The 12,381-nt window shown below is 56.3% G+C and overlaps 1 protein-coding gene across 1 annotated transcript; it reads right to left on the bottom strand.

The window, feature by feature from the left end:
• Positions 1-5,109: 5,109 nt before the first annotated feature.
• IUM83_16178 (uncharacterized protein) lies at positions 5,110-6,162 on the bottom strand (the record flags this gene model as incomplete). The annotated part of the gene is made up of 1 exon (XM_067941041.1): positions 5,110-6,162. The coding sequence occupies one exon, from the start codon at positions 6,160-6,162 to the stop codon at positions 5,110-5,112; it is 1,053 nt and encodes a 350-aa protein (XP_067785412.1).
• Between the last annotated feature and the right edge of the window lie 6,219 nt (positions 6,163-12,381).

The following is a 12,381-nucleotide window of genomic DNA, read 5'->3' on the forward strand; positions in this document are numbered from 1 at the left end:
AGTCCATGTCTTTGGACTTCATCTTTGGTCTTCCCCGGACAGCGGAGGGAACACCGGTGTTGTGGTCTTTGTAGACCGTTTCAGCAAGATGGTACATCTTGCTGCGGTGCCAGCAGAGGTGACCGCGAAGCAGACGGCCCGTCTGCTCGTCGACATGGTGTTCAAACACCATGGCATGCCGACCGACATCGTGTCGGACAGAGACCCGCGCTTCACAGCGCACCTGTGGCAAGAAGTGTTTACACTTCTTGGGAGCCAGCTTTCCATGTCGACTGCGGATCATCCGCAGACGGACGGTCAAACCGAGCGCGTGAATCGCGTGCTCGTCGATATGTTGAAGAGCTACGCTCACTCGTTCCACTACTGGAGCGAGTGCTTACCGATGGCAGAGTTTGCCATCAACAACTCAGTGCATGCCTCGACAGGGCATACACCGTTCTACGTGAATGCCATGCGGCATCCACGTCTACCGAGTTTACTCGGAGTGATGGCTCCCACTTTAAGTGGGGGAGGATCTACGACTGCAATACAGCAGCCGCAGAAAACCGCTGACACTTGCACAGTGTCAGCTGCAACAATGGACAAACCACATGTCTGCGCAGGGCGCAGACTCCCCCAACAACATGGCCAACGACCACGGGTCTGCGCAGGGCGCAGACACCGCAAAGAACCACGCAGAGGCCGGGCCTCTAGCGGAGAGCGAGCTGAATGACTTCAGCTCGGATGCAATCAGTTTCATCACCAAAAGACAAGCCGTGATTCGGTTTGTCCAAGACACAATAGCAGCTTCTGTTGATCAACAGAAGCTGAACGCAGACAATGCGGGCAGAGGCAACACAAATGAATTTAAAGTTGGTTCATTAGTTTTGTTAGCTACACAAAACCTGCCTAGACATGCAGTTTCGGATTTCGGAGCAAGCAAGCTTGCTCCGCGCTTCATCGGGCCGTTCACTGTGTTGGCACGGCACGGCAACGCATACACGCTAGACATACCGTCTAGCATGCGCCTCCATCCGACCTTTTACGTCGGACGGCTGAAGCAATACCGGCAGCACGAGCCATCTAGCTCGGCTGACCCGAAGCCTCGGCAGGAGCCGAGGCAGAAGCGGAGGACTTGGCCTCGGCGACGAGCAACCTCTCCTCCAGCGCGCGGACGCGCTGGAGCAACCCTTCATCTGGGTCCCCAGCTCGACCTGGATATTCGAGGCGGTCTGCGAGACCGCCGCGACTTGAAGCCTTCTGGTTCGCCAGCTCCTGTTTCAGGGCGGCGAACTCAGCACCCTGCAGACGCTCCACGGCGGTCACCCGGTCGTGGAGAGGCGCATACTGATCAGCCCGGGGCTGATCATACCCGGGGCGTGTTCCACCCCCGCCACCGTCGATCCGTGACGCCCGCGGCTCAACCCGCTGGATTGTTGAGCGGATTGTTGACCATAGTATCCCGAAAACGAACCCTCAAGGGGCTCGTTTTCGTATTCGTTGGAGAGGATTTCCTCCCCATCGAGATACATGGGAGCCGCGGAACATCTTGCTGGAGGACGTTCCGGAAATGGTGAGGGCGTACGAAGAGCAGTACGCGCTGGCGCAGCGGAAGTAACACGAGCGCTGCGATCATCGCTAGCGCCCGAACCCTCACGTGCTAAGAACTTAGCACGGAGCTCTTTGAGACTCTCGGGCACACGGAACGACGTGTACCCGTTCAGGTCGCGGTCGCTCAAGCGGACCGCGCCTGGAAAGCACTTCGTGCACTGAAAGCCCTCGGGCACAGCGCACGGCACATTTGCCTCCTCAGCAGCAACATGAAGTTGCTCCAGCTTTCCACGCTTCGAGTACGTCTCGAAGCGATCACGCGCTTGCTTAATCCGATCACGGTAAGCACTCGGCCTCTTGTTGAAGTTCTCAACAAAGGCGTTCCAGCTTGACAAAGTGCCTGCCATTCGGGCACTTTGCTGCGAGAAGAGGTCTTCTTGCTTTGAAACCATCGGAGCTCATGACAGCGTCCTATGTATCGCGCCTTTGATGCGTTTCCGCATCAAAGTGCAGCTCGGCAGCCACAGCGTCATCTTTGATGGCGCTGCATACGTACAGCGGCACCTCATTCGGAGGTACCGAGTTCCCAAATCGGTCCGCGATCTCGGACGCGGACGGCATCCATGGATCGCGCGCTGCAGGCGCAGCGCGCGGAGAGCCTTGAGCTTTAACATCACGCGCTGCAGCAGCAGCGCGCGGAGTACTGAGAGCCCCAGCTGAAGCGAGTGGGGTATCACTCTCACTACGCGAACGCTTCGAACTCGAAGCGTCCGATTCGTCCCCTTCACGCGGGCGAACGTTCTTGGCGTGAGGGTCGAGCGATTCGCTCGACACTGAGTCTTTACGCTTTGAGGGCGAGTCCTCCTCGCCCTCCATGTCTTCATCGTCGTCGTCGAAGTCGACGACGTCACCGTACTTCGCCTTCTGGCGTTCGAGTAGTCGTCGATGGAGAGATGACTCCCCATCGACTTTGCGGACTTCTTCTGAGGCGCGCTCATCGTTGAATGAGCGCGGATTTTCTCCAAACGCGGAGAATTGACGAATGGTCAATTCCAAAGATTGACGTGCGGGGACCCCGCGCGTCTAACCTGAAGGGGGGGATGGTGTAACGGGGTTACACGTACAAGTGGCTGCAAGCCACTTGTGAATTTAACAGATAGGTTATCTGTTAAACGTTTTGGATACTTCCTCACATTGGTGTAAGACACACCGATGGATACATTGAAGTGGACCACCACAGTGAGTGGTCCACACATACCCAAAAGATCCTATTGGTAGAAAGCAGCATCTTTCTACCAATCAGAGACATGCATATTAGCGGGGCTCTGACAGCCAGCCGCTGCCAACCCTTTCATAGATGATAAACAGTTTTTAGCAGATTTTAGAGGAAGATCAATTTACAAACAATACAGTTCTAATTTTACCTTAAACTAACTACTTGGAGTCTTGTCTAAGTTAACTTATATTTGTGTATTCAAATATAATTAACCTAAGTAATTACTAAGTACTTACGCTTCCTCATACACGTTGCGCAACGTGTAAGCTAAAGTAGTGAGTCAAGTTAGACCCACTACACCGAGCGCATGAGGTTCTTGGCGATAGTTTTGTTCATTCACCGAGTTTCTCGGTCTCTCTCGGGCCCACATACAAGACCAAGTCAAAAATGCCGCGTCGGGCATCCGGCTGTACGACGACGTGTTTCAACTGTGTGTGGGACTGACCAACTTGCACGTCTCTCATTGTCCTCTTCGGCGCGAAAATGGAGATTGGTACAGACGGTCGCAAAACAAGCTCATTGAACTCGGCATCAAGCTCAAACAAAAGCGTCGACTGGCTCAGGAGAAGTACAGGGCTAGGTGTCCGAGTTGCTCGAGATAGCGGGGATGCTTGGATTAGACTTGATATTGTCTTTAGCTGAAAAGATCGAGAATCACGGGAAAAGGAGTAGTTACCCCCGAATTGATTAGGTCGGTTAACTAGTTAGTTTGCAATCAGCCAAATATCAAATCTTCACCAAATTGCATGTTGGACTTTGTATAAAATGGTATAGCACATGGGCGACAGACGCGTCTGTGAAGGAACAATCAATTCGGGGGTAACTACTCCTTTTCCCGTGATTCTCGATCTTTTCAGCTAAAGACAATATCAAGTCCAATCCAAGCATCCCCGCTATCTCGAGCAACTCGGACACCTAGCCCTGTATTTCTCCTGAGCCAGTCGACGCTTTTGTTTGAGCTTGATGCCGAGTTCAATGAGCTTGTTTTGCGACCGTCTGTACCAATCTCCATTTTCGCGCCGAAGAGGACAATGAGAGACGTGCAAGTTGGTCAGTCCCACACACAGTTGAAACACGTCGTCGTACAGCCGGATGCCCGACGCGGCATTTTTGACTTGGTCTTGTATGTGGGCCCGAGAGAGACCGAGAAACTCGGTGAATGAACAAAACTATCGCCAAGAACCTCATGCGCTCGGGAGAGATGAGCCAAATCGCGATTGGACATCTCTCCTGAAGAAGATTAACCTCATCGTGTTGAACAAGGGTTTTCCCACTCTTAAACAACGCACAGACGGTTGGGGGCAACATCACGTTACATTAGCGGATCCGTATCTACCGCGCTGCAGCCCGGGCAAGATGTCCGGGCTGAGCCCCACCAGAAGAGGGTGGTAGATACGTGCCGCTAAGCTAGCGTTGTCGCTCCCCTCGGACCGCTGACCATCTTTTCCGCCACGCTCGCGACGGATTCTTGGCACAGGCGCGTGTAGAGCTTGAATGCGTCGGAGGCCCAACGCCCGTGGAATTGGATCGTCAGTGCGTCCACTCCAGCCCGGTACAAGTTGGTTGCGCCGCCTGCTCTCAGTGAATGGGTGCTGAATAGGGTAGGATCCTCGCCGACGGTGCGGGCGCCCAGGCGGATGACTCGCGCGACGCGAGCCGCTATCACGCAGCTGGGCGTGCCGTTCTTGTCGACGAATACCGCTGCAGGGATCGACGCGGGGAGGTTGAGTCTGGAGCGGAGGAGTAACAGGGCGCCGAGCACTGGACACAGTATTGGGTGTCCTGAGCGGGCGAGCATCCGCGTGGTGGGATCCCCACTTTGGTTGGTCTTGGAGCCGCTTAGCCGAATGCAGACAGCGGTGGCCCTCTTCGGATTTACCGTGGGCGTTCCAGTCGCGTCGACGGTGGTGACATCGGCCGCTTTGAGGGCGAACCACTTAAACGCCGTGTTTGTCGTGGCTGCGATCTCGGAGCGGCGGAGCATGAAGAAGAAGGCCAGACACAGAACCCCCAGGGAGCTTGGTCGGCGGGGTCGTTGAGGTCAAGCGCGTTTGCGCACTCCTCCAGCAGCGCAACGGAAACCGGGGCTTTTTGACGGCGCGGTGGGTCGAGGCGGTCCACGCCTTTTAGGAGCATGCGAATCGGTGGATGGTCGGACGGGAAGTCAAGCCCAGCGGCCGCGAAGAAGTGTCGAATGCCGGACAGGGTCGATTTCGCGGTAGCGGCCCGGACGCCTTCACGGTGACCGGTGGCACTGTGGGTGCAGTCGAGGACGAACTCTGAGATCAGAGCGATCTTCCCAGCTAGCGGGACGCTGAGCTGCCACGGGACGCCTCGTCGGGCTGCCCACTGCTTCCATTTATTGAAAGATCCGGCGTACTTCTTGAATGACGAGTCAGCGACGGAATGCTCTCGGAGGCGTTGAGCCAGGTGGACTCGAGGTCCGCGATGCTCGCCAGCGGCTGCGTGTGGTGCCAGTCGTGGGTGAGGTCGTCGAATCGACGGGCGTAGGCGGTGTTCTCCCAGCGACGGGAGCCGGCGTCCGCAGCTTCGTTCTCGGCCCCCGGAGTGTGGGAAGCCGAGATGCGGAGGCCGAATTGTTGTTCCCATGCGCTGATCAGCCGGATGAGGACTTGGGCCCGGGAGTTGCGCGATGCCATCTTTGTTTGCCAGGCGACGGCGGACGTGTTGTCGATGCGGAAGTGGATGTTGAGGGGCCGGTGATGGTGGCGAGTGGCATGCCACCCCGGGGCCCATGCTTGAAGCGCGAACGCGCAGGCGAGGAGTTCACGGTAGTTGATGTCAAATTCGTTCGGGGCCCCGCGCTTGAACGCCTCGATCTGGTTGTGTTCGGGCGGGGAGAACTGGTAGCTTAGGACGAGCTTGTGCACTGGGACGAGCGCGCAGAGCCCCACGTCCGAAGCGTCGGTGGCCACGACGATGTCGGGTTCGGGGAGCTCTCCGAAGTACTCGAGGGGGACCCCGTTCAGAGCCGGGTCGTGGAGGATTCGCCACCACCACGAGAGGTCGTCGCGCATGGAGGGGGTAACCTGGACGCGTGAGCGGCGGGGGAGACGGGATTCCCCGGACCGAAGCCGTTGGAGGAAGGCCTGGGCCGGGCGGATGCACGTTGCGACGTGGCGCAGTGATCCGCTGAGTGAGCGGAACTCGCCGCGAGTGAGGCGGGACGCCTGGAATGCAGATCTGACGCGTTGCCGCGCCTCCGTTATCTTCGCTGTTGGCATCGCGACGATTCCCGCAGCGGTGTCGAAGATGAGACCCAAGACTTGTTGGCGAGAGCGCCACGGTGTAAACTTGTCCTCGTTGACGGCCGCCGGACCCATGATGGTCGTCATCGCGAAGCGAGCGAGCGCTCGATGTCGGCGCAGCGGGTGCCGGTGTCGGCCGCCACATTGACGTGGTCATCGACTTGTCGGCCGCTTTCGGGTGCTCAGGGTCGGCGCTGCTGCCGTGCAGGAAGGCGACGGCTCCGCCAAGGACGCTGTACACGCCGGCCGACCCTGACCACCCGAAAGCGGCCGACAAGTCGATGACGATGGCGTTGTCCTCGGGAATGTGGCCTCCAAACAAGTGGACCGACTCGCTGTGGATGCACGCGTTTCGGTTGGCGGCCGCCACGTCGCCAGCCATAACCTTTACCTTGCAGTCGGGGTTCGCTTGTTTACAACGGGTGATTTCTCTGGCGATGCGCGAGCAGTGTTCGAACGTGGCCTTGGGAACGCTGTCCAGGTCGGTACACTGGTTCACTGACTCGGCCTCGGGGAATGAGAGATCGTGGATCGTCCTGCCTGTAGTCTGGGGATCCCCGGTGCCTTTGTCGACCACGCCGAAAGGGCTCATGACGAGCTCGGGCCAGATGCTGAAGATGTCTGTAGTGGGTCTAACTTGACTCACTACTTTAGCTTACACGTTGCGCAACGTGTATGAGGAAGCGTAAGTACTTAGTAATTACTTAGGTTAATTATATTTGAATACACAAATATAAGTTAACTTAGACAAGACTCCAAGTAGCTAGTTTAAGGTAAATTGAGAACTGTATTGTTTGTAAATTGATCTTCCTCTAAAATCTGCTAAAAACTGTTTATCATCTATGAAAGGGTTGGCAGCGGCTGGCTGTCAGAGCCCCGCTAATATGCATGTCTCTGATTGGTAGAAAGATGCTGCTTTCTACCAATAGGATCTTTGGGTATGTGTGGACCACTCACTGTGGTGGTCCACTTCAATGTATCCATTGGTGTGTCTTACACCAATGTGAGGAAGTATCTAAAACCTTTAACAGATATTTATCTGTTAAACCATAAGCGGCAATTGCCATGCACAAGTGACAGTTGTCACTTGTGACCGTTGTCATGCACAAGTGACTGTTGTCACTTGTGTGTGTAACCCCGTTACACCATCCCCCCGTTAAGGTTAGACGTGTCGGTATCGACACGTCAATTAATATTGACTGCTTGTCAATTATTTGTGCTGGGGGGTTTCCGTGCTCATCTGCAATGAGCACGATCAAGTTGAAGACCACCATTGCAACAGAGTGTAAACTCTCTGTTGCTGTGTACAATGCGCGGTAGCGCGAGGTGCGCCGCTACCACGGGGACAGACAACACAGTGTCTGTGTACGATTCTTCGATGTCGACCGCGTCTATGCGTCGACATCTCTAAGCGAATTTCTGTTGCTTACCGTGATCGGGTAAGCAAGCGCCAAAGCACTTCGAGTCCTTCTCGAAGTGGCAAGTATTAGCAACTCCACGCTGTTGCGGTGGAGGCTGGTGTCAGTGCGCCGTGCGCACTGTCCGTCCAGGTGGCGGTGCATATTAGCAACCGCGACCACAACAGGTATACTATATGTATACCTGAGAGCTTCAATGATCTCCGTGCTAATTATCTAGCACGCGAGTCGTCAGGCGTTGTAGATTACTACAGCGCTCGCACTACCTTCTTGCTGGTAGTGCGTGTTGGGTTTCGTACTCCTTCACCATGTCCGGAACGTCTTCCATAAGGACGTTCCGTGGTTCCCACGTGTCGTGTTGGGGAGGGAAACCTCTCCAGCGAATGCGAAAACAATCCGGACCTCGGATTGTTTTCCTATGATCAACAATTCGCTGGACGATCCAGCGAATTTCTCCGCGTGCGTCTTGCAGCGGTGGCGGAGGTGGTGGAAACACGCTCCGATGGTCAACGCCGTGTTGACCTTCATCTCGTGTTGCTCCACGACCAAGTGACGGTCGTGGAGTACATTCAGAGCGTGGCGGTTGCCGCTCTGTTCCTTCGTGTCCCGGCTCTGGCGGTCTCCCAGACCGCCTTGAACGTGCCGGTCGGGCTGTAGGCCCGACTGTATTAACTGCTCCAGCGCGACTACGCGCTGGAGAGGAGGGTTTCCCCTGTCGAGTCTGTCTCTTCGGGTCAGACGAGCCACTTGGCTCGTGCTGGAGGTATGGCTTTAACCGCCCGACATAAAATGTCGGGCGGAGCCGCATGCTAGACGGTATGTCTAGCGTGTATGCGTTACCGTGGCGTGCCATCACCGTGAATGGCCCGATGAAGCGCGGAGCAAGCTTGCTTGCTCCGAAATCCGAAACTGCATGTTTGGGCAGGTTTTGAGTAGATAACAAAACCAATGAATTCACGTTGAATTCATTTGTGTTGCCCCTGCCAATATTATCGGCGTTCAGCTTCTGTTTATCCACAGAAGCTGCAATCGTGTCCTGGACAAACCGAATTACGGCTTGTCTTTTGGTGATAAAGTCAATCGCATACGAGCTGAACTCGTTCAGCTCGCTCTCCGCAAGAGGCCCGGCCTCTGCGTGGTTCTTCGCGGTGTCTGCGCCCTGCGCAGACCCGTGGTCCTTGTTCCTTGTGGAGTCTGTGGTCTGCACAGACTCGTTTTCCTTGTTCTGGGGGTCAGCGCACTGCGCTGACCGTTGGTTCTTCCTGCCAAGGTCTGCGCCCCGCGCAGACCTGGTTGTCTTGGTCCTTGTTGTCGCGGCTGACATTGTGCAAGTGTCAGCGGCTTTTTGCGACTGCTGTGTTGCAGTCGTAGATCCCCCCCCACTTACAGTGGGAGCCACCACTCCGAGTAAACTCGGCAGACGGGGATGCTGCATGGCATTCACATAAAACGGTGTATGCCCGGTCGAGGCATGCACCGAGTTGTTGATGGCGAATTCCGCCATCGACAAACACTCGCTCCAGTTTTGGAACGAGTGAGCGTAGCTCTTCAAAATGTCGACGAGCACGCGATTCACGCGCTCGGTTTGACCGTCCGTCTGCGGATGATCCGCAGTCGACATGGAAAGCTGGCTCCCAAGAAGTGTAAACACTTCTTGCCACAGGTGCGCTGTGAGGCGCGGGTCTCTGTCCGACACGATGTCGGACGGCATGCCATGGTGTTTGAACACCATGTCGACGAGCAGACGGGCCGTCTGCTTCGCGGTCACCTCTGCTGGCACCGCAGCAAGATGTACCATCTTGCTGAAACGGTCTACAAAGACCACAACACCGGTGTTCCCTCCGCTGTCCGGGGGAAGACCAAAGATGAAGTCCAAAGACATGGACTTCCAACACTCCGACGGAGTCGGTAGTGATTGCAGTGGAGCCTGCGCGAATGGCGCAGGCTTTACGCGTTGGCATACCTCGCAAGCACGGATGTACTTGCGCACCCACTATACTGGTGGTGCCGGTAGAAGTCGCGCGTGAGAAGGACGTAAGTCTTCTCACGTCCAAGATATCCCGCAGTCGGGGCATCATGATACTCGTACATGATCCTGAGTCGCAGGTCATGGTCATTTGGCACGACAACGCGATCCGCGTTGTCGTCGACTATTATAAAGCAGCAGTCCGTCGTGCACACGAAAGCGGTGTGCACGCGCTCGAAGGTGCTTGGGCAGCTTCTGACGGGACTTGTCAGAAGGCGCTGTGCCATAGGCCAGCAAGAGCTTCGCGTCCGCGTCGTGCGCGTACGCGGCCTTCACATCATCCAACAGAGATGATGTGGGTTTGCTCGATCGCATGGCGTCAATGGCATTGACGTCAACAGCTTCTGCATAGTCCGGCCGACGTGATAACGCGTCGGCCACCACGTTCAATCTTCCGGGTTTGTATTCGACCCGGAAGTTATACTCCGCAAAGAATGAGAGCCATCTCGCCATTCTTTGTGAAATGTGGCGACTTCACTGCGGTGCGCAGTGAAGCATGGTCAGTGTAGACCACAAATGGTCTACTCCCAAGCAAGTACACTCGGAACTTTGCGAGTGCATACTTCATGGCAAGGAGTTCCTTGTCATGCACCGGATAGTTGCGCTCAGCTGGCTTCAGCTGACGCGATTGGTAGTAGACGACACGATCACGGCCCTCGTGATCGTGCTGCATGCTGCGCATCCGATCGCGAAATCGGATGCGTCACACACTACGTGAAATGGGCGATCTTGGCCAGCCACTGCCAAGATCGGCGCCTCAGTCAAGCCCCGCTTGACTGCATTGAATGCCTTTTGGCAATCGGGTGTCCAATTCCACACAGCTTCTTTCTTAAGAAGCTGTGACAGCGGCGGATCTTGCCCGCATAATCCTCCACGTACTTGCACAAGTACGTGGCCAAGGAACTGCCTCAGTTCCTTGACACTTGAAGGCGTTGGCCATTCATTGATCACTCTGACCTTTTCCGGGTCAGGGCGAACACCATTCTTCCCTACGAGACACCCGAGGACGGGTATCTCGCTCGCCCCGAAGATACACTTCTTCAGGTTCGCGTAGAGCTTATGCTTTCGCATAAGCTCAAGTAGCTACCGGAGATGCACCCTGTGCATCTCTACGTCGATCTTTCCGTCCACAGCCCGGCTGTGGATGAATACATCATCGAAGTAGCTCGGTGCGAAGTCGCGCACCGAGCGCAACAAGTGCGTCACGCACCTGTTGAAAGTCGCAGGGCATTCTTAAGCCCTGTGGCATTACTAGCCATTCCCAGAGCATGCCGCTTGGCGTGCTCACTGCCGTGAGAGGGACATCGCTCTCACGCATTAGGATTTGATAAAATCCATCTCGCAAGTCGAGAGCACTGTAAACGGTGCTCCCGGCCATCGAATCGATGATAACATCTTTTCGTGGTATCGGCGTCTGCGCCGGTACCGTCGCATCGTTCAGCTTGTTGTAGGCATGAACGATGCGCCATCCACCCTGTGGCTTCTTGACACAGAACGTCGGAGCACTGTGCGGGGACTTTGATTCCCGCACTTGTCCTGCTTTACGACGACTTTCAAAGAAGTCGTCGATCGCTTTCACTTGCTCTCGCGGCAGTGGCCACTGCCGCGTGACACAGTACTTCGTGCCCGGCACGAGATCAATCTCGTGCTGAATGCCCTTATCCTGCGGAAGCTCCGCAGGAATGTCTTCCGGGAGTACGTCTTTGTACTCCCTCAACAATTCGTAATAGGGACTCGACTTCAGCGAGTCCCAACCTTATTCCTCGAAGCGCTCTCGCTTCGTCTTCGCACTGAGAGTGTCTTCACTCTCAGTGGTACTTCCATGAAGAGCTGCCTCAGCTCTTCGCTCTCGCTCTCCGTTCTTTCGCTGTCCGAAAGAACGCAGACCGCTCGATGCGTCCATCGTGCAAGTCGCGCGTGAAGCGCTTCCAGCTCATGGCTGGAAGCGAAGTCAACTCCGACGCCGTCGTCGGAGGACTAGCGAGTTCCATGTCACGATACTGGAATCCAGTATCGGTGCGCGTCAAGACGCTTAGCGTCTTGACATTCGGCGTCACCGCCGCAGACTGCCAACAGACTGCTCTTGTTGCGTCTCGGTCCCGGACCGAGACTTGCGCGTTTTCCGCTTGCGCCGTCTTCTTGTTGTGCGGAGCCCGGCTCCGCACAGTTGTTCTTCTGGTCCAGGCCCGGCCGTGGACTGTCGTTCGCCGGCGGACCCTGTCCGCGGGCGCGCGGTATCAAGCCCGGCTTGACCGCATTTTCCTTCGTGCAGCCCGGCTGCACGGTAATGTGTCCTATCGCCGGCAGACCCTGTCTGCGGGCGCGCGATATCAAGCCCGGCTTGATCGCGGCGCTTCGTCGTGCAGCCCGGCTGCACGACAGCATCTAAATTGCGTCAGTGCGGTACGTTTGCAACCGCCCGCACTGTTTGCAGCGTCAACTCCCGGAGTTGACACGCCTTCGTCACCTCGACGCCATTCATTGGCGGAGCTCCTCATGACCGAGGGTGCGTCGGCTCCCGGAGCCGACGCGTCGTTGTCGACCTGACCGCTTCGGGTCAGGGACTGTCCCTTACACGCTTGAACGTGGGTGTTGGTTCCCGGAACCAACACATCTTTTTCTTCTGACGTCGGCAGTATTGCCGACGTGGGTCTCACTGTGCGCGCCCTCGCGCACTTCTTGGGACTCCGGGACAGCAGCATAAAGCGCTGTCTCGACTGGTGAGCCGCGCGCACCTGCTGGTGCGCGCGCTGCGGTAACAGGGCCATCGCTCTCTGTTCCGCTATCGCGTCCGAAGCGCACGAGCGTGCGCTTCTTCCAGTCTATCACCGGATCATGCCGTGCAAGCCACGGCATGCCCAT

The sequence above is a fragment of the Phytophthora cinnamomi genome, assembly GCF_018691715.1.
Source record: "Phytophthora cinnamomi strain GKB4 chromosome Unknown Contig80, whole genome shotgun sequence".
NCBI classification, from domain to species: Eukaryota; Oomycota; class Peronosporomycetes; order Peronosporales; family Peronosporaceae; genus Phytophthora; species Phytophthora cinnamomi.